The 27,091-nt window shown below is 35.2% G+C and overlaps 2 protein-coding genes and 1 long non-coding RNA gene across 3 annotated transcripts; 2 read left to right on the top strand and 1 right to left on the bottom strand.

The window, feature by feature from the left end:
* Positions 1-1,948: 1,948 nt before the first annotated feature.
* On the bottom strand, positions 1,949-3,267 carry LOC114538600. The gene is made up of 3 exons (XR_003688774.1): positions 2,974-3,267; positions 2,730-2,874; positions 1,949-2,366 (listed from the first exon to the last, which is right to left on the bottom strand). It is a non-coding gene; the product is annotated as an uncharacterized LOC114538600 (long non-coding RNA).
* Positions 3,268-9,952: 6,685 nt separating this feature from the next.
* LOC114538604 lies at positions 9,953-13,478 on the top strand. Its single transcript, XM_028559732.1, has 4 exons — positions 9,953-10,209; positions 10,827-10,865; positions 12,924-13,213; positions 13,470-13,478. Exons 1-4 carry the CDS (start codon positions 10,005-10,007, stop codon positions 13,476-13,478), a joined length of 543 nt encoding a protein of 180 aa, XP_028415533.1. The 5' UTR covers positions 9,953-10,004.
* Positions 13,479-14,932: 1,454 nt separating this feature from the next.
* Positions 14,933-23,691, top strand: LOC114538602 (deleted in malignant brain tumors 1 protein-like). The gene is made up of 6 exons (XM_028559731.1): positions 14,933-15,026; positions 18,887-19,111; positions 19,500-19,823; positions 20,877-21,212; positions 23,113-23,349; positions 23,519-23,691. Exons 1-6 carry the CDS (start codon positions 14,933-14,935, stop codon positions 23,689-23,691), a joined length of 1,389 nt encoding a protein of 462 aa, XP_028415532.1.
* Positions 23,692-27,091: the final 3,400 nt, after the last annotated feature.

The following is a 27,091-nucleotide window of genomic DNA, read 5'->3' as shown; positions in this document are numbered from 1 at the left end:
TATAGCTTACCGGACTTTTACTGTTGCACCAATCTTAATATAGTGTCGGTTCACCTCCTGAAAAAATAGTTACCTAAAAAAAACTAAGAAAGGTTAACTAAAAAATCATGTTTCATTTATTGATATAGATTTCGGAAGATATCATAGTTTAAAAATTAAGCCTTTTTTTACCGTAGCAATAATAATGGCACATACCGCCATCTTTGACTTTGATATTCATGTATGTCTTTGGTTATGCACGATGTCACAAGCGGAGTAAATTTATAATTTATTCAGCGCTTCTCGTGCCTTGTGAATGATGTTAAATACTAATCCATCGATCATGTCTTAAATTCACTCATATGCTTGCTACAAAGAAGCATCCACTTGTAATAAAAAGTTTTTCTCTGGTTGTGACGTCATTTAATTAGATTAATTATAAAACAAGATGGCGGACACCTCATTATAAATAATAAAACACGTGCTAAAATGCGATTGGGTAACAAAATAAAACAAGAGATGACAGATCAAATTCGTTAAATTTATATGTGACGTCATTTCGTGCGTCTGTCCTCTTAAGATCATGGCTCTCGACCAATGAAATTGCTTGAATTCTTTAACGTTGTTATATAACACAAAATAAACACATTGAAGTTCTTATTCTTATTATTTGAAGTTTTTTACTTACTGTGTGAAAATTATTCATCTATTATTTTGCGGGGGAGGCTAAGCCCAATTAATTTCTGGGGGGAATAGCATCCGGAGGCGCCAGGTTCCACCACTGTTTGCCATGCATACTGAGCTGGGTTTTTTTTACTTTTTCTCTTTTTAACGGTCTTTTCATCGCTTTTCAATCAACGTTATGCTTGGTAGTTGGGAAACCTGAATATTATGAACATTAGCTTATTTTGGTAAATAATTCTAAACCGAATACTGATACTGGACTCAGTTATTTGACTGTTATAGACTTATAGTTTATTTTATAAATATTAATGTAGAATGGACTATTATTACACGAAGTTGTTTCGTCTCATATTTGAGCCCGCATTGACTTTAACATATCTATGATAATGCATGTTTCGACCGCTATTTTCTTATCATTATATTTGTTAACTACATAGAAGAAAAGTTTAAGTTAGTTAAAGCCAAAATATTTAATCTTTTTATTCAAATATGGTTACGACAAAATGTTAAAAAAAACACACACACACACAAAGAATATTTGTGTAAATAAGTGCTAAATTTTTAATCGAAACTTCAAATATGAACACCATAAGGGATGTATTTACCCTGTGTTTGTTCTCGTTTTCTTCAGGCTGCATGAATTAATTGAAAACAAGCTAATATACCTCAATTATCAAATAAAAGAGACCTAGCTATGTCAGAATATGTAAGTTGGGCGTGCATGCTTGTAAAATATTAAGTGTCATGGTTAGAAAACCAGATCTCTTCGTGTTACGTGTTAGGATAGAGGACAAATTGCATGTATACTATATTATATGGCGCACGTCATTGTAAGTACTATACAGGGTGTCTAAAAAACGAATACTATTGAAATCACTCATTGTTAAAATTTGAATGCCGTGTTTTAGCCCGTGGGGATTCAATGCAACTTATAAAATGCTAAATTTGAAATTGTGAACAACACTGTAAAAAATGAATGGTTGAAACAACCAAAAAAAAAAGGTTCTCCTGGATGCAACCAGGACAACCAATTAAAATTTGGTTATTTTATTACCAAATTCATTTTGGTTAAAATTACCAATATTAATATTGGTTGAATCTACCAATATTTAATAGGTTGATGTAACCTATATTGAATTTAATTAATGTAACCAATGTGCAATGGTTTTTTTGACCAATTATTTCAACCAATTAAAGATTGGTTAAATTATCCTGAAATTCAGAGCACTTCAAATCAAATTTTGTCAAAACACACATATATATTATAAAAGATCTAATAAATAAATTATCCTAATGGTTATTTGCATACATATATACAAATTACTACATTCAAACACTTATCTTACTAGGATTCATCTATCTATACTTAAGTCATTTCCAGGTTCTCAAAGCTGCGGTAAAAAGTTTTTAACTCCAATTGGAATGTTCGTTTTTCCGTCTGTTTGTAGTAATATCTGGTCCAGAAGAAGGAACACATTCTTTGTCTACCCACCTCCATCTTTAGGGTTCTCTGCGTTGGATACATACAATGCAGTCAGCAAACACACAACAGCATTTAAGATGGAAAACTGCTTAAACTTTATTGCTACCATGCCTTCAGCCAAAAGGTCTAGTGAATGGATGTCACCAAGAGATCCAGTTAATAGCAACTTCGGGAATGTTCTTTTTTTTACAATGGTCTAAATTTCAACACCACTGTCATCCTAAAATAAAATTTAAAAATTATAAAACTTTATATTCCTAAGCTTGGAAATAAAACATTTACATATGCGAAAAATCCTGGGACACAAAAGAGCAAGACCCTACACTTGACAAGCAGCCACTTGGGCATATTTTTAGTTCTTATGGAGTAACTCTTGAACTATAGTTTAATATTTACAGGGACAATTTCCCAAAATAATTGTCCAGGTCTTTCTCTGCCTCAACTGATGCAGCGGGGCAGTGTAGATGCAATGGTTTTCAATTTCTATTAAATAAGTTTGATTACAAGATTCAGCAGGCAACATAATAAATGTGATTTGCATAGTTCAACATTGTATATTATATACATATATATCTGTAGATACCTTTTTCTAGTTCGGGTGACAATCCTCTAATAGACCAATAATTTGTTGGACATCTTTGTTCTTCTTCTTTTCCAGAGCAGCCAGCATTGATGGCTTCTTTGAATCAATGTTTGGGCATCTTAAACATGTGCATCGAAATGATGCTCTACACACAGAAAAAGTAAAAGTCAACAATTAGCTAAACCAAGATATGTATATAAGATATATTAACTTCCACAAATAGTTACTAACAATTACTACTTACCACATATACTCTTAACTTTCTCTGGGTCGAGTTGGGGTTTTGCATCCTTTTCTTTAAAGACATTTGAAAGTTTCCCAGGGATGGAATGAGAGCAAAGTTGTTCTTGCATCCTCGACATGCCCATAATTGCATAAACCAAATTTTGACCTTTGGTTAATATGTTTGGATATAAGAAAATCTGTAAATTTTAACAGTAAATATGAAATTTAAACATTTGACACCTTATTCATTCTTAGCATGATGCCATGATATAGCTATAGAATTTATAAATGTACTGCAAAAGCATTGACAGAAATTGTAATGGCCCTATTTATAATGATATAAAAAAAGGTATATTTATTATCTATATGATTCACCAGAAGTAGGATTTGCAGTTGTTGAGTTTTGACAGCATAAATACAATAATACTTGCCATTTCTGATTCAGCATCAGAATTTGAGGATTTCTGATTCAGCATCAGTCACAAGAATCTTGCACTTAAAGGTGATCTTGAAGCCTTGATGGAGTGAATAAAGTAATCTTTTAAATGACTCAGTGCATGGTTATATATAGAGGGCATTTCATATTTAATTAATACTAGTAGGCATGTGACAGCTAGACAAAGTTTTGAAAAAGTGTCCAGCAGCCATACAAAGTCTGATCTGAAAAAATAGTCAATATTTTAAATATAAACATATACTATATACAAACACACTCACCACTGAATTATAATACTTTAGCTGTACACATGTTGTTGTTGAAATTGTAGATAGTTGAATGGAACCTTTGATTATTTTCTTATCAACTTTAGAAATTCCACATGGCCATGACACAATTACTTCTTCCTCGCGATCACAGTCAGTATTCACAAATAATCCGGATCTCCTCGCATATTAATCCAGCGTGTTTCACCAATTTCGCATGACTACTCATTGACAAATTCAAATAACGCGTATTTTATGTTAAAATACGAAAGAAAAACTCACTAAATTCTACTATAAAACCTTGAACTGATGACAAAGAGTCAAAGACGCGCTCAAAATTTGAAAATAAAGCGTGTCGGTTATACAAGTCCCACATAACCTTGCGGTCCTTTTTGGGCAAAACGCCCGCCACCTAACCTGCGAACAGGTATATTATGAAAACAGTTTACAAATAAGTGTGAAATATGTGTGATTTGTCCTTACAAAACGAGTGATTTTTGCTGAGAATTTTAACTTTAAGATTTAATATTCTTTTGGATTTGTAAATTCTATAGAATACGGCAATGGAATTCTATATAGCATAAGATCATACGAAGTCCTATAGAATATTCTATAGCCATAGGATTTAGAATGTGCTATAGCATTCTAGCATATTCTATTGGATTCAATAGAACATAGAACCAGAGGTCTACAAATATACCCCATTGACCACAAAGATTAATTGGTCAATTTAACCAAATTTTATTTGTTGCTACTAAATATATTTGGTTGTTTTTACCAATATGAGCTTTCATATCCATTTTACCAATTTTTTATTGGTTATTTCTACCATTTTAATTTGGTTTTAACCAATTTAATTGGTTGAAACAACCATTTTATATGGTTGCAACCTTTTTTTTTGGTCATTTCAACCATTCAGTTTTTACAGTGAACGAGTGTTTATTGTACGTGATATTATCCCAACATACAGTAGTGCTTAGGCATTCAAACGCGGGTTGATCATGTGTTGTGACAAATGACAAGACATGCCAGCATTAAAACCGTTGTAATATGGCAATATTATAAACCTGAAAATGTCATGCAGCTCGCAAGATGTAAATAAATATGGCCGATATCACTGTTTGTTGTCGTACGGTTTGCTGATTCAAAATACGGCTTATTTTGCCTCCTTGTTATTGTTTGAACACTCTCCTATCAACCGAGTTAGTGGAAAACATTATACCAATTTGGCAAGAGAATATTGAAGACGGATGGACAGGTGGTAAGCCGTGTCTTTCTAATATATTTCTCGCGTTTTGACTGTGCGAACAAGACTAATTAAATATGCGCTTTTTATGACCCGCGCGTGTTGTATTTAGTTTCTGGTCATGTGAGACACCATTGCTTTTCAATAAAATATTGCTAAAAATTCTTAAGAGTTTCTTTATAATTCCTGTGAAAACAAAAGGCAACAAAATATCGTGTGAATTTATTCAAACGTTTACGTGAATTCAGCAATAAATTTCTACAATTTAACGCTTTATTTCACAATCTAAAATAGCATGGTCGCGATAAAAATATTTTAAACAACTAATGCATGACCCTACTATTCAAATTACCTTGTAGTGAACTGTCGATTCGACCACTTTTTTTGTTACGTTAGTAGTAGTGCTACAATATAAGTTAAGTTCAATGTTTGATTGCTCTAACTATAACCGCTAGTTTTCCAACCCAAAATAGTGGGGGAATGTTGCGAAAGACAAATTGTACGAAATATGACGTCATATTGTGTGGTGGCGCTAGAGGAGGTGCAAGGAGGGTCTCAGTTTCATGTGATATTTCGCTTCAGTCTTACACCGTAAAGCATTTCTTTATCCTCCAATTTATTGCAACCAGGTGCCGCGACTTGTCATAACTATATACTATATCACGAAGCCTATATAGGTTTCCATTAGGTTTTCCATGATAAATATGGTCACATCACTCACATGCATGCCATGGGCCTGAAGTAGGTTCTGAGTTTGGCACCATACGCGTACAACCCATTGATGCGAAAAGGCGATTCTCCATTACGTCCGCTCTGCCCTCGCGGGCGAAGCGCGCATTTGTTTTTCAGGGCAGTCACGGTCGAATGGACAGATTTTCAAAAGCCGTTTCGCCCGCGCGGGTGAAGTAATGGAGAATCGGAGAGTAATGGAGAATCGCCTTAAACGAACAGAAGCGATATGAATTTATGAATCATGTTAATGCAATGCATGCAGTAAGGAATGACACTTTTTTTATTCGAATTCCAATTAAAATTTTCGGCCTAGCGTTGCCCTAGCTTTGAACTAGATTTTTGTTTTAAAAATGAATGTTAAAAGTATGTTAACAAGTTGAAGATGTTTGTAACGGGAAACAACAATGGAAATTATGATTAGGCACAAATATATGCAAGATATGCAATTCTTGATTGTTTATGTATTGCGTCCTCTTTTACGTGCACGCTGAGAACGCTGGGTTTATTTTGTATTGTTGCGACTATATACTAAGAAAATTGAAAAAAGATCGATCGACTGATTGCTGAACTTAGTTTTATTGTTCACCGCACTTTATCGCTCTTTACAGCTGATTTTATTTGTTTTATGTGAAAGGCCATTTTTCCCCGTTTGTAAATACCTGGAAATGAAAAGCGGAGCAGTCACCCTTGCCGCCCCACATAGCTCCGCCTTTCCAATATCACAACGTCATACCACTCATTTAACACATCAAACTAAGGAGACGACACGAGAGAACAGATGGGAAGCTTGCTCTCAATTCTTTAAAAACAGTATTTCCTCGTTTAACTCAGGAAGACCTAAGCATATTAATTGTCATTTGATGAAATCTAAAGCTTCGAAAGTTTATTTTCAAGATTGCTAGACAGGTATTTATGTGAAAAGTGTAACTAAATGTAAATGTTCCTCAAGTTTGAGCTTCCAAATAAAATTTTAATAAATTGCTTGCCGCCTGACTCTACTAATTTTGTTGACTTTTCTATTATATAACATAAGGTTATGCGCGCAAGCGTAACAAGTCCAATGGGACATCCTGATAACAAATTAACAGAACAACTAGTCCGTCGTAGACGTGTTTTTGTGTGTGTATAAAATCAACACGAAATTGTTGTAGCAACCACACCCCGGTATGTGTCTACATGATTTATTTATAGAATCATCCCTTGTTTGAAAACTGTAGAGGATGATCCCTTGTTTCATCGAAAATCATCGATCGAGAACCTTGGGTGCGAGGTTGCCCCAATTATTCCTCATGTAGATTTCATGCACGAGGGAAGTTTAGAAGATAAGTTTGCATAATATTTCTCCAAACATCAAAACTGAAAAAAAAATTAATAATAATATATATATATATATATATATATATATATATATATATATATATATATATATATATATATATATATATATATATTTATATATATATATATATATATATATATATATATATATATATATATATATATATATTATATATATATATATGAATTTAGAATCATATATGAGTAGAGTGCATAAGAGCGTATAAGAGTAGTATTTAAATTCACCTGATGAGTGTGGCAAGCACTGCTTGTTATACGAAACAAATTTGTATTGAATAAAATCATAGGAAGTAAACCAAGTTTATTGTATTTTATATCGTCTAATATATATATATATATATATATATATATATATATATATATATATATATATATATATATATATATATATATATATATATATATATATATATGTATATATACAGGTACATTTCGTGTTTATTTATCTCTTTATCTTGATGTTAATGAAACATATGTCCGACAATTATATTGAAAATTGCGTGCGTGTCAACGACAACGTACTCAACAAGCTCCATTTACGTCACAAAGACAATCCATTAATCAAGTGCCCTGTCCTTCAGTGTCGCTCTCATCTAACTTGAACGTATTGTTCCCGTGTTTAAAATTTTCTACAGTGGCAACATGAGTGGCACCAAAGCGCTACAATTGGGAGAGTGGGCATATTCGTATATTCATATTCTGCATAATCAATTTCTTCTCAAATCATTTACTGATTTTATTAATCAAGCTAAAAAGTAGCTATAATTCAGCCAATTAGAGTTGGGAATTCTTGAAATTAAGATGCTTACCATGCATGTATTATCAACATGTCACATACGTCCAGTTGCATTTGATCTGCAGCTGATTGGATTAAAGAACACCGACAATATTGAGGTAGTTTCCGACCAATGCGACCACAATTTAAAGGTATAGGCTCTAGTTCTCTCTCGATCGATTTCACGAGAAAAAAAATTAAAAGGCATGGCAGATATGATTCAGTCTTTCACTCCCTTTAACGATGGTAGGTATTTTTATCGTTTATTATTCGTTTGCATCATGCGCTCACTCGTGAGTCACTCGCGCATTTTTGCCACTTGAACATATACTCTATATCTTCGAGAGGACCGTGCAATGTTCTGTTTATCATATGGACAAAATTAAGAAAAAAATACGTATAAAGACTACAAGAAAATAAGCCGCGAAAGACGACGATAAAAGCGAATGTTTTTTAAAGTATAGCCCGAACATAAAAGTAGAATAATTTTACTTATCTAAAGATGTCTTTTAAAGTGTTTGTATTTTCAAAGTTAATTTTGTTTTGTATACGAATCAAAGACCATTTGTAATTTAACAAAAACAACGTACCCCAGATGTACCGGCGTATAGGAGTGTTTTAACTAAAATACCCCTGTTAATAATAGTTATAATAAATAATATTTATATAGATTCTGTCTTGCCTGGCGGATTTCTGTTTACACTCGATAAATCCAGCTCCTTTCACTGCAGGACTTGCTTTCAAAAGTTGAAAGATCTATAAATCTTCGAAGGATGGGGAATAAACGAAACGAACGAAAGCCAATCATATTCGGCAGCTGTAAAGAAGTTTTGCAGACAGTTATAATGTTTTTCTTTTGCACAAACCTCGTTTTTGGAGACGAAGAGTCAAAATTTTGTACAAATGGATGGTCTGAATTCGTTGAAGACAGAGAGCAATGGGAGAAAGGGTGTTTAAATGAATATATTATCAATATGTCACATTGTTGTAAGAGGACGGCGGAGTATCTTGAAGAGAGATACGATAACTACATAAAGTTGTGTCCTATTGTTGGTAAGAACCATATCATTGTTAATATTTTGATCCCAGCAAAGTTCAGTATACTATATAACGTTTTCACGTATACTTATGGATAAATATAGAAGTCTCATTTTGCGAAGTCTTGAAACGAACACCAATGCAGAATCAACCAGAGAGGTGCTGAAATCACCTAACGCTCGCCTGCACTGTTTGTCTAGAATAAGGCTAAACTCTGTATGAAAGTATCTGTTTGAAGCACAAATTACCGATCTTTTTATTACAAATTACAAGGCTAAAATCCGCGTGGGAAGGTAATATTAAGCACAAACTTCAGATATTAGTTGTGACCTCAGAATTACTGGCCAAAACTGGCCTCGGAATTACATTAGTTCTATTTGTGACCAATATTTCTTCCGTTTCTCGTAATCCGCGCACGTGATATCAACAGGTAAGTTAACGGACCAGGCAAAAGCCCCTGCTTTAAGCCGGGCGCACACACAACGATTTTACGGTAGTTGGTCCATTCAGGTTTTGACATATAGGCAGCCCTTGCCCAGACATGTTTTCCTTCTCGCGGCGCTCGCGCCTCGCGCGTGTACGCGAGTCTACTCCAGTCGCCGCATTTTGATGAAAACATCCATCTAGTTTCCATCTAGACAATCTAGACAGGGATCGGCCGACTAAAATCGTCGTGTGTGTTTCGCCGGCAAATTTTTAATTGTGGGGGGGGGGACAGATATTGAATTATTCATGTTGTTTACCATCTAGTTGTTTCCAAAATAAGCGGAAGGTGAGCACGTGAATTGCATGAATACCCCCAAATTACCGATCTACGTACAGGCGGCACTGTTTTCTGCGGTTATATACCCCGACATATTTTCTGAAAATCATCTTCCATTAAAAAAACCATTGTGTATGGCGCCAAGAGCTCCTCCCTACATCGTGGCAGTCTTTTCAATGTAAGATTGTATGTTCAACAATTACTCGACATAAAATCAATCTTCAATTTGAGCTGCGCAAAAATATGTTAGCAGTAGAGGTATTCCCTTTTTTGATAAAAGTAGCACTGCATGCATGGTATACCTGGTTCAAAATAATTATATGTTGTGTACATGGTGGACAGGCTTTGACTAAAACCTTCCATGTTCTTTTACTAGAAGGCAATTGCGTTTGTCATTTTCAAGAACGAAGAATAGACCGCATTACGAGAAACAAAATGTCAGACCCAGTGTCATGGGCGAAGCCAATGATAACGTGCACGCATAAATTCCAGATTAATCTTTACAAAGTGGAACCAAACGTAAAATCACCGCAGCGGTTTCCTGCCGGTTTAAATAACATCAAATATAACTTTACACTGTATGGAGGAAAGACAGTTTCATGTACCATCTTAGTCTATGTTCGTTCTTGTAATTCCAGTGGTAAGTGTAATCCTAAGTTTATAGCACTTCTAGTGATGACGAATACTCGAATAGTGAAAGCAAAAGACCAGGACACAGCGAGAGATAAGTCGTCTGGATATCTTCATTGTTATCATTGGCCAGAAAAATGGTGGTAGCAGGGGTACCGTATCCAAATTCAATGAGATGAGGGAAATTGACCATTGTATTAATTCATTTTGTTTTTCCATAATTTTTTTTGCTCAGAAATTATACTTGATGAACTAAAATTTCACGAACCTTTTAGAGCATCACAAAGTTAGTAAAACCCTTTGCGTTTCGCTATTAAATTGTTAAAGGTATAGACATAGGAATTCAGAAAATTTACATACTTTTTTATTATTGGTCCAAAATTAATACCTTTCAGTTTCTCAAAAACAGTACCATGCAATGTTGCCTGCGGCGTACTTTTAACGCACGCCTAATTCTATTTAGCTTACAACATTTCTCAACGAAACATCAAAACCATATTTATGAATTTTGTGACGCTATTTCTACCTATATGACAAAATTATTTGTAAGATTAGCCTAGATCATAATATGATTCGATACACATTGGACTATCCACGCGATTAACAAGTTTTGTATTCAATGTTTAGAAAAAGAAGAAATAGCTGAGAGAAATGGCAATAAAAGAGGTAAACTGCAAAGATCATTATCACTTTCGAAAATATCTTTATTAATGTTACATTATACTATCAAGACGTTTGAATTGCAGACAAAACAATCAATGCTTCACAAGTTCGTAGTTTAGTTCGTATTGCGTACTTTTCAAGTTGTTTCCTTTCAGAATAAAACTTCTAATTACTAGTCGCATGCGATATATCATTTTATAGACGTTTACATAGACGCTATACGCTTTCAGCCAGCTTCCTGGGTTATACAGGGTGTATAAAAAAAAATGTCCCAAATGTAAAAATTCCGTTTTTCAGGATATTTTGCAGAATTTGGCAAATTTTTGTGTTCCTAGAGATAGTTAAGACTTATCTGGTATACCTAGGCCAAGTTTCGTTTTTCAGTAACAAAATTATGTTACCGGGGGGTGGTTCCTTTCCACTGGTGTTGAGAGGGCTTGCGCGCGAAAATGTGAAGCTGAAATTGAGATATTATTTAGCTGTCTAAAAGTACGAAAGCTTTTTAATAAACTGTCAAAGTTTCAGGAAAAATAATGCATACTGGGAGCAACGCGCGACCCCTAAAGGTGACAAATATTTCATTGCGCGCAGTGGATTTAATGCATCATTGATTTTAGCGTGACCGATCTCATACAAGTTGGGCAAATGAATAAATTAAAGCGAGAAACTGAACACAAAAACAAAGCGATTTATTCGTGATGTTAATCCTCAGCATGTCCACCATTTCATTCTAAGCAAACTGCGGCTTGTCTGAGCATACTAAACACTGCACAGCGAACTATTTGTCTGTCCATTCGCCTAGATTTGCCGGTGGTAGCGTAGGCGATTTGCAAGAAAGAATTTCGAACGAAATGGATAATTTGAGGCAGGACAGACAAATGTGGTTCGCCGTTCAGTGTTTACCATGCTCAGACGCCGCAGTTCGCTTAGAAAGAAATGGTGGAAATGTTGAGGATTAATCAGATAAAATCTTGTTATTAAATCGCTTCGTCTTCTTGTTCAGTTTCTCGCTTTAATTTATTCATTTGCACAACCTTGCATGAGATCGGTCACGCTAAAATCACCCATGCATTTAATCCACTGCGCGCAATGAAATATTTGTCACTTTTAGGGGTCGCGCGTTGCTCCCAGTTTGCATTATTTTTCCTGAAACTTTGACAGCTTATTAAAAAGCTTTCCTACTTTTAGACAGCTAAATAATATCTCAATTTCAGCTTCACATTTTCGCGCGCAAGCCCTCTCAATATCAGTGGAAAGGAACCACCCCCCCCGGTAACATAATTTTGTTACTGAAAAACTAAACTTGGCCTAGGTATACCAGATAAGTCTTAACTATCTCTAGGAACACAAAAATTTGCCAAATTCTGCAAAATATCCTGAAAAACGGAATTTTTACATTTGGGACATTTTTTTTTATACACCCTGTATAGCTATAGGCGTGAGCCTGGGAGACGGTAGTATAATTGAAAAAGTATTTTGTGTAAATTCTTCTTTCGTCTTCGTGTTACATAAAACATATACAATACAAAAAATATTCCACAATACAATACAAAAAATATCAGTATGTGATAATTTTTACAGAGGCGAAAACCAACATAATGTCAAAAGCCATGCAGACAAATTTTGGCCTCGAAGGACTTTAACTATAGTTTATTCGGTTTTGCATTGCGGGACTCCATCCTTTAGAAATTTCCCAAATTTCGTATGTTTTGCATTTCTTTGGGCATAAACTATAGCTTATTCATTTAAAAATATAGTAAACGAAAATAGTAATAAATATTATGGTCTCATTGGGACGTGTTTGTTTAATGCGTTATTAAAATGGTTTAATTAGTTTTCTGTCAATTTTGTCTCTTTTGAAAATGTGAGAACAAAGCGGTCGATGTGAGATGGCAGCTAGGTCCAAGTATAAATTTGGATGGTGTTTATCGTTGCTGTGAGTTGTAATATTTGTCAGTGGGACATTCTTGGAACTGACATTCGTGGAATTAATGAACAACAATCATATTTGGCATTATACTTTAGACTGGCACTGAACAGTTTTATTCTATTTTGTTCTAGACTGTAAAAAAGATATCCTTGTTCTCTGGGATATTTCGAATTATGTTAACTCTGCGTACATCGATGTTCTGAAAGAATTTCTGAAGAAATTTATCAAAAGTGAAAAGCTGCGCGTGGAAGAACAAGGCACTCATCTTGGTTTCGCTTCCTTCTCAAGCGACAACAGAACTAGAGAATTATTGGAGGTTGGCGAAATTAAGAACAAAACATTGTTGATGCAGTGGCTGGATAGAATTGACTTTGAAAATAATCCGAGCGTCAATACGGCGTTCAAAAATATGGCAAAAAATGTAAGTAGGCCTAAAATGTTTTATCATTAATGTAACATTTATACAAGTGTGTCTTCAATCTTTGCTCATATTCCATGGTGTTATTGAGAAAAGTTGTTAAACCGTGATATTACAAAGGACTCCACAATTACCAGGTGAGGTCGGCACGTGAAGACTGTAAAGCGTAAACAACCTAGATAAACCAACCCAGTCTATGATAATATAAACGGGAAATAATTTGGTTATTTTCATTTGTAATTTGCGTATCATTCTGCAGGTGATCTGAGAATGAAAATTAGCAAATCATAAGCCAGGACCTCAAAGAAAATCAGTTACCATTTCACATGATAGCCAGGGTTTCCAAAATGCAAGGGAATTTCCTTGCAATTGAAAACCACAAAGGAGGAAGGGATCTGTGTTAATACGATATAAAAATAAATGAATGCAGCACCCCTCTCCATTTTAAAGTTTTAACCAAGAAAATAATCTACTCTGACCTAGATTAGCTATAACTTATTGGACCAGGAACTGGTCCCTAACCGCTGCTAATCTTGTTGTTGTTGTTGTTGTTAGGGGGCGACGCTCTTTAAAAAAACCCTAAGGCTCTATCATTACTTGTTTGATCGGAATGAAACTTGGCACAATTATTCTAAGAAATATTCCGCATCGATTGACGGAGTTCGAATTTTTACTTTTGACTTTTGAAGCAAGTTACAAGCAATTCTTGACTATATGTGCAGCAAATAATATATGCATATCATTAATATTCAGCCTATATATAATTAATATTCAGCCTGTATATAAGAATACGCAAACGATTAGAAATACATTGTCCTCTCTATTGTTGTAAATACAATGCAGTTCAGAAACTGGGTCACGCAGTTCCTGGTCCACTATAGTACGATCATACTTGTTGAATGAGTCAATGGCAAAGCGTTGATAGACAACATCTTTATCACAAAGTTACAGACTCTCCGTAAAATCAATCATTTTTTTCCATTTTTGTGCTCTCAAAATGATGAAAAACGCGAAAACCTGAGGGTCTCGGGAACGTCACTCCCGGTCAAAAACAATGAAAAATATTAGGCCGCGTGAGTTAGGAGACTGAAACTGACGTACTATCTCGCTTCAATTTCCGCCATCTTTTGCTTCACTTTTTGCACCAAAAGTTCTTACTCCAGATATATATAATAATAATAATAATAATGATAATAATATAATAATAATTTAAATCTTATATAGCGCATCTTCTATAAATATCCAGAAGCGCTTTAATTACATTCAGGGGTAAAAATTACAATTTATGACTATTTACAATACTTAGATAAAATCTTATGTGACGCTCACTAAGGAAAACTCACTTTGCATTGACGTACTGATTGATGTCCTATGACTTTCATTTCAGAGTACTGAGAGTATAGACTAACAGCCTAACTGTGAAACGTCCAATTCCAGGTGCCCATTGGCACAAATATACAATTTATTTACTTAATTACTACATATTTTTCAACAATCAAACGATTATACAAGTTTAATATTCAATTTTTTCATAGCCGTTTAAAGAGACAAGTCCTAAAAATTTCCGTCCGGACGTAGAAGACGTTATTTTGTTGTTAACCAGCAGCGCACATGAATCTTCAGAAAATCGAACGACTGTCGATGAATACCACAATACTTAGAAGAAATTTCACTATTGTCCGCTGGCTGTCGGAATGGTCAAAAAGTTGAAACTATATATTAATGGCTGGTCGTCACCGGCGAATATTCGAATTAAAGTTGGACGAGTTGGACAAAGTTGTGAATGAAACAGTTGATGCTTCCTGCACTTTGCATGGTAAGTGTATGTGTGTCAAAAGGTATAATTTTAAAGCTTATAAGACTCGTTAATTCAAGCAATCTAAAAATAAACAATTCCCTTCCGTTTCCCAAAAAATTTTGCTCCTAATGCTGTGCAAATTTAGAGTAATCACCAATTCTTCTTTTAATTCAAAGGCGGATGTGAATGCAGAGATAGCGTTAACTATGAGTTTACGCATATGCTAAACCTAATGAAATCAAAGGGCTGGTTCATTGGTCGGTACCAGAAGTCACGTGCTCTGACTATGAGAGGGCCAAGTTCATCCACCTGACGTCAGGTCTCCTGCAAATTTCTCCCTTGGCAAGCACGTGATTACCTATCCCTACTCTACAAACGCAATAACAAGACTATAGAGTTCAAATGTTTTGTTAACTTAACTGTTATCGGTAAGTAATTGTTGCTCGGTCTGCAAATTCGCAATACAGCCGCTCTTGATCAAAAAATATTTTTAATCACTGTCAAGCCTTGTGGAGATTAATCCGCTATGGACCACGCAATTTTGTACGGTTTATCGCTTATTAATCCCCAAAACTTGATGTAAAATTACATAACGTAAGGAAAAACATTAACCCTGGTTCCCGCTGCTTAGTTACGAATTTGGAAGGTTAGGTGCAAGCTGTAGTCCAAGGTGGCCCGGGAACTAGGCAAGGCTGGAGGTGGCCTGGGAACTAGCAATTGTACTTGGATTAAGGAAAGATCCATGCCAATGGTATCTTGAACAGCCAACCAAGAGATGCTGCAAGCATCACGCATCAAAGTACCGAGCTAGCGAAGTGCGGGCAATGGACGCCGGCCCATAGGATGACCCTCATAGATTGACCAGGATAACGCGCTGACGTTGGATACGACCGACAAATCTTTCTTTCCGCGGAAACGCAAGATAGATTCGCTCAGATAATTCGCTGTCGTTGGATACGAACCGCAAACTGTACTATTCACGAAAACGCAAGATAGATTTGCTAAAATAATGCGCTGTCGTTGGTACGAACCACAAACCGTATTATCCGTGGAAACGGACGATAGATTTGCAATACCCGTTTCAACTCATTTGTCTTAAAATTGCTTATTATTCCAATGCAAAGCGCCATTATATCTAAAGCACCTCTTGCCGAATTCTTTTCTCGGCATTGGTAGATCTAAATCGGTATTCCTATTTCTGAGATTATAAGTAATAATTTTTTTATTGTTGCATCGAAGTTATTCATTTAGATTGGGAGCGGTGTGGCCAGAATTGTAATGAAAATGAATGGACTTAAGATTGTTTCTTCTTTCATCCAGAGATTTCCAATTTAGGTTCTCGAGTAATTCAAAAGACCGAGTATCGTAAGTTGCCCCAATAAACCCTTGCCCCGCATGATTCTGGTATTTTTGCAACTTATTTTTAAGACCACTAGCGCAATTATCCCATAGAGGACTGCAATAATCGAAATATCAATGGCAGTATTATAGCATTATATAACGTTTTGCTAATCGACAGTGGTACAAAAGGTTTCAGAGGAGATATTTTTCGATGTCGCGTAATATATGCTCAAAAGTCAAAACCTCAGTTATATATCTTCATGTAACACTAAAATTTTTAGCATTAAAAATGTTTTGCAAACCTGAAAAGCATCCACAAAGTATGTTTACTGTATAATCTCAAAATATTGTGAAAATGAAAAGATTTCTCGGGAAATATGCCGAGAAGAAAATGACGCTTGAATCGAAGCTTCTTTTGTATTCATTTCAGTTATAATGGCGTTGACATTATAACATTGTTCATAGCCGCCGCATTATATTTTGTAATAACTCCTTTGTTTGGTGTTTTGCATTCACCAAATACAGTTCAAAACTTAGTTCACAACATAATCTAAAGAATAATGGTAAAATAAATGGATTTTGACTGGTACGCCGAAAAGATTTTAGGTTTTGAGCGTTTTCTCGCCTAAATACGCGACATAATAAAAAATCTCCTCTTATTAATTCGTCTGATTGCACCAATGCCGGCACTAACAATGGAACAAATAGATTTGATATGTTTATCCCAGGACATCCTTTCATCCACGCTCACGCCGAGGCATGAATATTTATTGTCCTAGGTAATTGTTTATTATTAATTAAAAGAGGATTACTGCATACGTTTCATTGGGATGGATCTGAAGTTTGTTTTGTATCATCCATTTACGTTTATTTTCAAGATCACTATTTACCTTCGTAACCAGGGCCGGTTGTTCAAAAGCCGGTTAACGCTAACCCAGGGTTAAAAATGCCTAACCCAGGGTTAAAAATGCCTAACCCAGGGTTAAATTTTAAACCTTGGTTGATTTGCGTTGCACAAAGCTCGGCTAACGTTAACCCTAGGTTAAAATTGATAAAAAAATTAACCGTGCTAGCTAGGTGGGTTAACTTTTTAATCCTGGGTTAACTTCGATTCAAAATGGATGAATAAGGAGCTGAAACACATAAACACGGAAAATTCGTCATGAATTAAACACTTTTGAAAGGTTTTACGAATAATTTCGACAGCAAAGAATTATTTAAGTTTGACTTCGTTCGGTTTTAGCTGATGTATTGATTTATTTATCTTCGCTTCAATGCAACACACGATAAATGAATACAACCGTACGAATTGAAACATCGTAATCGAAATATTTGTTTCAGATGCCAAAATTCGATTCTTTTGATTGGCAAAAAGTGGTAAGGCTACGTTTGTTCCTGAATTTTGAATATTCAAAGAATGCCTGAAATTTTAAGATAGATTATAGATTGTTTATAATTTGCTTAATTTTATTTAACATCGACATTGTTTAGATATCGCGACCCTGCTCTCACGGCATATAATTTTTCGACTGACAAAAATTTTATCCTCGTCGGGTAAAGTTTTGACGCTCGTTTATTGACCAATCGAAAACGTTCTTATATCCAATTTAGTCCTTAAAATAAATTTAATCTTAGGTTAAATATTTTAACCCTGGGTTAACGAACCCTACTGCTAACTCTGCTTTGAAAAACACCATTTTAACCCAGGTTTAGCTAACCTAGGGTTAAGGATTTTAACTTAGGTTTAGCACTAACCCAGGGTTAAATTTAACCTGCTTTTGAACAACTGGCCCCAGATCGCAGCAGTCATTAAAGGGTGCAAAAATTTCGGTTTCATCAGCATGCATAAGGGGAAGGTGTTGTGTGAAAGTACTACCGCTTAAAGCCGTAACAAACGAAGGAGTATATAACGTATCTTGTTGAGCCAGAGACAAGTCATCTTGGTGCGATGGAAGTGGATGGGAAGCATCCCCCAACTGTTCTAAATGCGTCGTAGAGCGATGGGACGACGTGGACGTAAGGCTAGCGATTGCGCTCTGTAGCCCTAAGAAAACTCTGGCGACTGAAACTCTGAAAGGTAACGTTCCAGTTGGTGTTGGTCCCCGTGGAAGCTGGGGTAGAAGACTCTGCCAAAGACGCATCAGCCGTGTGTAAATCCACAAGGACGAAGTTTAGGTTCTTTCAATGTAAACCATTTAAAATTTTTGTTAGGCTTGTAACACTTTGCGTGCCGAGTAAATAATGACCGCAAAGGAAGTGAGAACGCAATATAACACGTGGGCTGACTTAGAACACCTCGACAGGAACACCTAACTTCCGGATCACGCGTGCTTTCCTCGCTATTAACTTTGGTTGATGAATAACCTCATTAAACTCGAGCCCGCAAGTCGCTGGTAATTAAGCCAGCAGTTACAGTAATGATTTCATTTCTTTAATATTTCGTAACCATTTCCGAAGTTTTCGATATCCTAATTGTACTTTCTTTAGTCTTTTTTTATAAACTTGAAAAATTCCCAATTGTTTATTTTGCAATTTAGCTTGTGATTGCCCATGCACACAAACAGTAAATTCTGAAGTTGGAGACAAGAAGATCTTAGTCAGTTGGACAGAACCTAAGCCTAGATGCCCGGCAACACCAAATCCCGCCAATCCGAAACTTATTGGCTTGTTTTCTATTGGTATTTACACGCTGTACTACTATTACACGTACAGCGACAAGTATGGAACATTTGGCATCCAATGTCATGTAATTGCTGTCACAGGTATGCTCTTCACTCTAATAATAATCCCAATTGTTTTACATTACTTAACTAAAACTTGTACTGAATGCTATAGGGTAACCTGTATTCAAATTTCGCATGGTTATAGCTAATTGAAAAAAAAAGTTGAATTCTATAAACCTCAAACGCTGAAACGTAAAACCCGAAATATAAGCGTGCACTGTGTACAAATGCTAAGCCTTAATTGTGTTGAACAGTGTCGGTATAATAGAGTTCGAATTAAATTTTTCTCTTGGAGACGTGCATTAAAAAACAATACAAACCTACGGGCCTGAGAAACGAAATCAGAAATTTTCGTTATATTAGTTTCACTTCACTATTAATTCCACTATTCAAAGCATCAGCATAAGCTTGACTTTAAATCTTCCAGCTTATATAACGCTGAGGTTACAAGGATCTTTAAGTAAAAATGGAACAGGACGTGTTGAAGTATTCTTCAATAGACAATGGGGAACAATTTGTGCTCATGGATGGGATTTAAGAGATGCTAGAGTTGTCTGTCGTCAACTTGGTTATAAAGATGCTGTTAGAGCTCCTTACGGAGCTCAGGTTCCCGATGGTTCTGGACAGATATGGTTAGACGAGGTTGGATGCAAAGGAATGGAGAAAAATTTGATAAGTTGTTCTCATAGAGGATGGGGAAAACATGATTGCACTCATTACGAAGACGCTGGAGTAGAATGTGTTTCAACAGGTAAAGATACAAAAAATAAACATCTTAAGGTTGCTCTCTGAGCATATATCCGAAAAAAACTTTAATGTTTTCCTATTTCTCATTTTAAAGTGATTTTTCCTGCTGTTCAGACATACTTTTTAAAAACTTGACCTAGTGAATCTTTAAAAATGGGTTGAATTAGCTGGACGACTTAACGACATTTATACCTGAGGTTCAACAGCGACTTTTAACTCGAATTTAATCTGAGCAATTGTCTTTGTAACTCTTTAATCAGGATTGTAAACTTTAATGCCGGTGATCACGCAAAGTACGAGTCAATGACTATAATTTCTATCGTAATGAAACATTTTGTATGAAGTTGAGTGTGTAGCTATTAGCTACAATTTTTGCTTGCTTACAGCAAAGAATATATAAGTTATCTAATTTTTGCCTTAATTGAAAATTTGCTAAATCGTTTCATTGTGAAAATAATACCAATTTTTAATTTTTTTTTCCTCTCACGGATGTCGCAAACTCACCTTTGGCGTCTCATTTTTTGTTAACAGAAAAACCCTACATGAAAAATTAACGTGGCGTAGTGAGTTTCGTTACAACGAATCTGCTCTTAGGAAGGAAAAACACAGTTATTATATAGAATGCAATTAAGAACATATGAAACAAAAGCTTTTTCGGAAAACACCCATGGTCTATATACAGCGAGTTCAAAAATGGTTTAATTCTATAAACCTTAAAGCCCGTTTACACTTGCAATTTTTGCTAAGATTTTATGTGCTATTTTCTTCCTTTGATAGATACAAATGAGTGAATTAGTTACTGATATTCAAATAAGAGAAATATAACTGTGCAAAGTATACAAGTGTCAATGGTTTAATTGGGTCTAACAGTGTCAGTATATAACGGAATCGATCTCGAATTGAATTTTTCATTTGGAGATATGCATTAAAAGAAAATGGAAACCTATAGGCTTGAAAAACGAAATGAGAAATTTTCGTGATATCAGTTTCACATAATCACTTTACTATTTATTCCACTATTCAAAGCATCAGCATAACTCACACAAGCTTTATTTAGATATTCCAGCTGATATAACGCTAAGGTTACAAGGATCTTCAAGTAAAAATGGAACTGGACGTGTTGAAGTGTTTTTCAAAGGAGAATGGGGAACAATTTGTGATTATGGATGGGATTTCAAAGATGCTAGAGTTGTGTGTCGTCAACTTGGTTATCAAGATGCTGTTAGAGCTCTTCAAGGAGGTCAGGTTCCTCATGGTTCTGGACGGATATGGTTAGCCGCGGTTGGATGCAAAGGAATGGAGCAAAATTTGATAAGTTGTGTTGTTCATAGAGGATGGGGAGATCATTATTGCATGCATACCGAAGACGCTGGATTAGAATGTGTTTCACCAGGTAAAGATACAAAAAAAAAAACATGTTAATGTGGCTCTCTGAGCATATATCTGAAAAACGCAAATTTTTACCTATTTCTGACTTAAAATGTGTTTTTTTTCCTCCTGTCCTGACACAATTTTTAAAAACTTCACCAGGTAAATCTTTGAATTTTGGTTGAATTAGGTGGACGTCTTTACAGCGTTTATACCTGAGGTGCAACAGCGTCCGTTAACTCGAACTTTGTCTGTGTGATTGTCTGTGTAACTGTATTATCAGGATTGTGAACTTCAATTACGGTGATCACGCAAAGTACGAGTCAATGACTATGATTTCTGTCGTAATCAAACATTTTGTATGAAGTTTGCGTTGTAGTAGCTACAATTTCTGCTTGCTTACAGCAAAGAATAAGTTATCTAATTTTTGGGATAATAGAAAATTTGTTAAATCTTTTCATTGGGAATATAATACCAGTTTTTTAATATTTTTTATTTGCCCTCACGAAATGTTGCAATTTTGCCTTTAGCGTCTCATCTTTTGTTAACAGAAGAACCCTACTGGAAGAATTCATGTCGCGTAGCGAGTTTCGTTACCACTAATGTGCTCTTAGGAAAGAAAAAATACGGTTATTATGTGGAATGCAATTAAAAACATATCCAACAAAACTTTTTTCGGTAACCCCGCATGGTCTATTAGCGAGGTTCAGATTTGGCTTCCACTACCACTACCGCTACCTCTCGCTAATCTATTAAGCTCGTGATTTGTTAGTCTGATCGACCTATCGCATTTGATTGGTTTATATTCCCTCAACGGTTGTGGTAGTCGTAGTGGTAGTCAAATCTGAACCTCGCTATTATCTATATTCAACCAGTTCAACGCCGTAACGTAAACCCCGAAATAGCTACAAGCTTGCAAAGTATACAATTACAAGTGTCAAGCTTTAATTGTGTTCAACAGTGTAGGTTTAATGGAACTGGAATTGATTTTTTCACTTGGAGATATGCAATGAAAACCAATAGAAACTTAATGGCTTATTTTCCTGATATTAGTTCACTTTACTATTATTTCCACTATTCAAAGCATCCACATAAGCGAGTTGATTTCGAATGAAATTATATAAGTTCAATTTGACATTAGAATGCGCATGGCTGAAAAATAGGATGAAGTCATAAAGATAATTTCGGCCCAGCAATAGCAATGCTGAATTGGCATAATAATATTGCAAAACGAGCAGTGATACGATATTTAAAGGCGCCATCTTGAAAAAATACGTTAAAAAAGACGTTACAAATATAGGGTGTATCTCGGGAATTCGTATCGGCCTCATGTAAACTTGTCGAAAATCTTTATCTTCATCCCACTCATGTGAACGGGGCCTTACATGTTTTACAGCTCACCCAGTGAGGACAAACACTTTCCTGAAGCCGTGCATGCACGACCTGTTTTTAAAATGATGTTTAAAAACATATATACACTCCATTAGCAAAGGTATTGTTTCCCAGGACATGTCTGGGGGGGACCCATACAAAAAAATCTCTAACAATGCGAGTGTGTAATATTAGAAGACATTTATACTGTAGATCACCGATAATTAATCAGCTAATTTTAAGAATTTTTTTTATCACTGCAGATATATCAAATGGTAGAGTGGAGGGGGGGGGGACATTATAAAAAAAAAAATTGCGTAATTGTAGGGGGTCTGCAGGATCTCGCACAGATAATTATTTGTATTTTTGAGTCCCTATGCGTTGATTTCCTACATTTTGGGCCACAGTTATTGATTAACCCATCTGAGAAGAGTGAGGTCTGTTGTGAAAATACCATTTATTACATCACATTTCTCATTTTATCACTGCACAAATTGGTTACCACTGCACACTAAAACAAGTATAAATTTAATGCGAGACATATTTTATTGCAGTATGCATATGTCCTTGGACCCAAATAGTGAAAGCAGAAGTACGAAAGGGTGAGACAAAGGTGTTGGTGAGTTGGTCGAAACCTGTTCCCTCTTGCCAGACCACAGCAAGCCCAGATAATCCCCAAACTACCTCTGGATGGTTCTGTGTTGGTGAACACACTCTAATATACAAGTATACGCGCAGTACCAGTTCATATATTACTGATATACTATGTCATGTGGAAATTCATGTCACAGGTAAATGCTTATTACATTGTCTGGGAATCTGGGAAGTGTTAGCCTCAACGTTAAAAAAACAGAATCTAAGTTTGATTAATTTAATGACTTCGATGAATCTAAGTTTGATTTATTTAATGACCTCGATGCACTTTATACAGTATCATCATTATATATCGTTACCTTTCAGGAAAGGATTGTGGTCGCACGGATTATAATCAAATCACTCATGTTTGCTGCTGTGGTGAAGTTCACAGGAAGAAATCTGACTTCAAATGCTGCGGTACAGAATACTACAATCCTAATAATAAGAAATGTTGCCGAGGAGGAATCGTTGTCATCTTTGGAGAACGTTGCCCTTAACGCTAATTGAGCGATCTAAATTCCATCAATTTAACCTTGCCTTTGTGCAATGTATGTTGTAGTGTTACAGTAGACTAGCTGGAGATAAGCAGAAATTGCTGCGAAACTTACTGATCTTTTCTTGCCTACATGTGATTATTAGGTAGCTTTTTAGTACATTTTCAGCTAGACTGAATAGACTTCGTCACTTATTAGGTTATTTTGTCTGAATGTTTTCATATAATTTACTTCTATATGGGAAGTGCTGTTGCCTTTCATATATCAACATCCAATTAGCTGTCGCTGTCAGAAAATAGACTTGGGTATCTCTCTCTGCATATTATAGAAAATACTCTGCGTATTTATGGGGTATTGGGCTCTTGCAAAGTTCACGAATCGTACTCCGCTATTTTGGGTGTCATGTTAGTATTTTATTGAGGCGATTACTGGTTTCTGTATTTTAATTGACACTTGCAAGATCTGAGGTCGTCGTTTAAACGCACTTTGGTCAGGTCTTCCGAAGTAATCATTAACCAGGCCTGGACCTGATCTGGAGCACGATTTTTGTAATGTGAATTGGTTTTACCTAGTCCTGATCTATTTTCAACTTAATATTATGATCTATTCTAGTATTAACACTTTTCAGTTTGTTTTATATTAGGTCATGTTCCATGTATTTTGTCAATTATATGTTGGGTATTCGATATCGTGAATGTGGCACATATTACTTAGACCTGTCCAAGACCTGGCCCAGGCCAGATCTAGGCTTCTAGTGTAAACGTGGCTTTTGTCACATGTCCAGACCCTGGCTCAGTAAAGTTCGTAGTGTTAACAAGGTTTGACTGAAAGTTCGCACTTACATAATTACCAGTTGATGCGTAAACATAATTGAATAGACCTTTCTTATGATGACGTCAAACGCGGAAAGTTTGATGTTACACGAAATTTAATTGGCCCCACAAAACTATCGAGCCAATCAAACTTCGTGTAACATCATATTTTCCGCCTTTGACGTCATCATGAAAAAGGTCTATTAGGCAATGATAAGTGAATTAGACAAATTAGACAATTTTGCTTACCAACGCCATCTGGTGTTTTAAACGATCTTACAATTTCGGATATTTCAAAACAGGGCCCTTTGAAAATTTACAAAGTGATCTTTGGTTAGCTCTATATGTTAATTTGCCACATATTGCCATGTTTATGTATTTGCATGCAAATTTAATTTAGCGTCGCATTGTAACTCTTGATTTCAAAGTTAAGTCACCATTGCAGTTAGTTTAAGTTTTCGTTTAAAAGATGTAAAGTACCTTAATTAGAATATAAATATATGTGTATTTCAAAAGTTTAATTGCATTCTTATTAATTTTTAAGCCTGGTTCTTATATGTCACAGACAGTTGGTGACGTAGCTATCGTTCGTTCAAAAAGCATCTGGTGATTGAAGATTAACTATATACCCTAAAATTACATGCCGGGGACCCGTGTTAATCAAGGAATTTAGAAAACTCAACGTTATATGCACATTCTGCCACTGAACTATATCCACAGTGTAATTTAAGGGATGTGAAAATGGAAGCTTAAGTAAAGCGTTCCATTCAATTCGTCAGCAAAGATGGCAAGATGACATTATTAATTAAAAGAAATTTTACATCATGCTTCATCAATATTATGAGGTTACACATACATAACACGCTAAACACTCAACCAAAAAAAATTCACACAACCAAACAAAGTATACATGCATGGAACATATTCACTTACCAGAAACATCTATTAAAATCTATTATCGTTCCATTCAATTCGCCATCAATGATGGAAAGATGACATTATGAATTAAGAAAAATTTTACATCATGCTTCATCAATATATATCACTTAAATTCCTCATGTCGTATACAAAAGAAGAATATACCCTCGTAAATCATAACACATCAACTTCTATTAGTGTAATACCTTCTGTTGAAATTGACCCTGCTCTATCTAGCTAAGACTTAAAGAGGGGCATGCATGCAGATAACGTATATCACTAATTCTGACAACAATTATTTTAAAGAAACGAACCAGTTGTACTGAAGGCGAAACTGTTTTGAACAAACAGCATCAAAAAGGCAAACCATTTCAGCTTCATCTTCTTTGTTTTGAACATTCTTATCGTTTATTCAATTTTTAATTTGTATATATGTGCTATAAGCTTTGTCTTGCAAATTTGCACGTCCCTTCTTTGACAAGGAAATTTACTAAGGCGGGTTGCGGAATTACACACTTGATTTAATTATGCGGAAAACCGTCCGACTGAATTATCAAAATTGTGGACGTGATGCCACGACGATAATTTCATTTCTGACGAAATTGAACAGTTCCGGGTCCCCAAAATATATTCCGAGGATATAGGTGAAAGTTTAATGAAGCAGGAACTAAACGGTATCTATTTTTTTCCTTATTGGACACATCCTAAACAAACCATCATTGCTTTTATGAATATCATATGAATAACAAAACTAGGCGCACAGGACGCGATTTTTTTTGGTACGATTTTAATCACCAAATTTCAAACAGTTTTGCCATATATTTTGATTGCAGTTAGTCGATTAAAATCGCCTAAAAATAATTGCACACCCAAGGATTTAGTCGAATGCTCAAATATATATCACTAAATCTATATTTTTATGAATTAGTTTAGTACCCAAAGATAAATATATAGGGAACCATTTCAAACTGATAATTTCACCAGATATAAGATAAAGATTATTTGTAGTCGTAGATTAATTGTGTTCATCAAAAATTTAAACAAATAAACAATCAAATTTAAACTCTATATTCTGATTCAATTCTGAATCATTTTGTGATTTTTTTATTCTCCTGAATATGACTAAGTTTTGAATCGAAATTTTTGATTGGCACAATGAATCTATTCGGAATAACCTTTATCCTAAAATTAAGGCATATAGCCTAATATAAATTAATGTGGTTTAAACTACATTAGCCCATCTTAAACGCATGCAGCTATTCACCTGTTTTCGATACAATTATAGCTAAAAAGGAAGCACTGAATAGCGTGTTTTATTTCATGTAAAATTTAGTCAATGTGTATAACGATTAAAAGTAAGTCATTCAAGCAAATAGATCATTTAAGAATTCAGTCATTCATAATTTCGTGCAGTAAAATTAATCTTATTAGCTAGGTAGATAATATATCATTATCTTTGCAGCCAATTTTGAACAACGGTCTCACTTTATAGGGCGGCGACATATTACATTCTTTCTTGCATATTTTTGTGGCAATCTTTTATCGGCACTGTTTTTTTTTTCAAACAAGCCGGTTGCTATAAAACAATACTCGATCGATTTTGATATTACGCTGCTCGCGTGCTTACTAAGAAAACCTCAAAAGCGCGGATATCGTCACACTTCCGCTAATCA

The sequence above is a fragment of the Dendronephthya gigantea genome, unplaced genomic scaffold (assembly GCF_004324835.1).
Source record: "Dendronephthya gigantea isolate DGI-Jeju-01 unplaced genomic scaffold, DenGig_1.0 000189F, whole genome shotgun sequence".
NCBI lineage: Eukaryota > Metazoa > Cnidaria > Anthozoa > Malacalcyonacea > Nephtheidae > Dendronephthya > Dendronephthya gigantea.
This window is presented reverse-complemented; position numbering and strand designations above follow the sequence as displayed.

Excerpts from the sequence above, each read along its gene's own strand:
- LOC114538604 (XM_028559732.1), top strand. The coding sequence starts at position 10,005 with ATGTCAGACCCAGTGTCATGGGCGAAGCCAATGATAACGTGCACGCAT. Across the intron at positions 10,210-10,826 it reads TCGTTCTTGTAATTCCAGTG|AAAAAGAAGAAATAGCTGAG; the intron begins GTAAGTGTAATC and ends TTCAATGTTTAG. Across the intron at positions 10,866-12,923 it reads GAGAAATGGCAATAAAAGAG|ACTGTAAAAAAGATATCCTT; the intron begins GTAAACTGCAAA and ends ATTTTGTTCTAG.
- LOC114538602 (XM_028559731.1), top strand. The coding sequence starts at position 14,933 with ATGGCTGGTCGTCACCGGCGAATATTCGAATTAAAGTTGGACGAGTTG. Across the intron at positions 19,824-20,876 it reads AGTAGAATGTGTTTCAACAG|ATATTCCAGCTGATATAACG; the intron begins GTAAAGATACAA and ends AGCTTTATTTAG. Across the intron at positions 23,350-23,518 it reads TGTGGAAATTCATGTCACAG|GAAAGGATTGTGGTCGCACG; the intron begins GTAAATGCTTAT and ends GTTACCTTTCAG.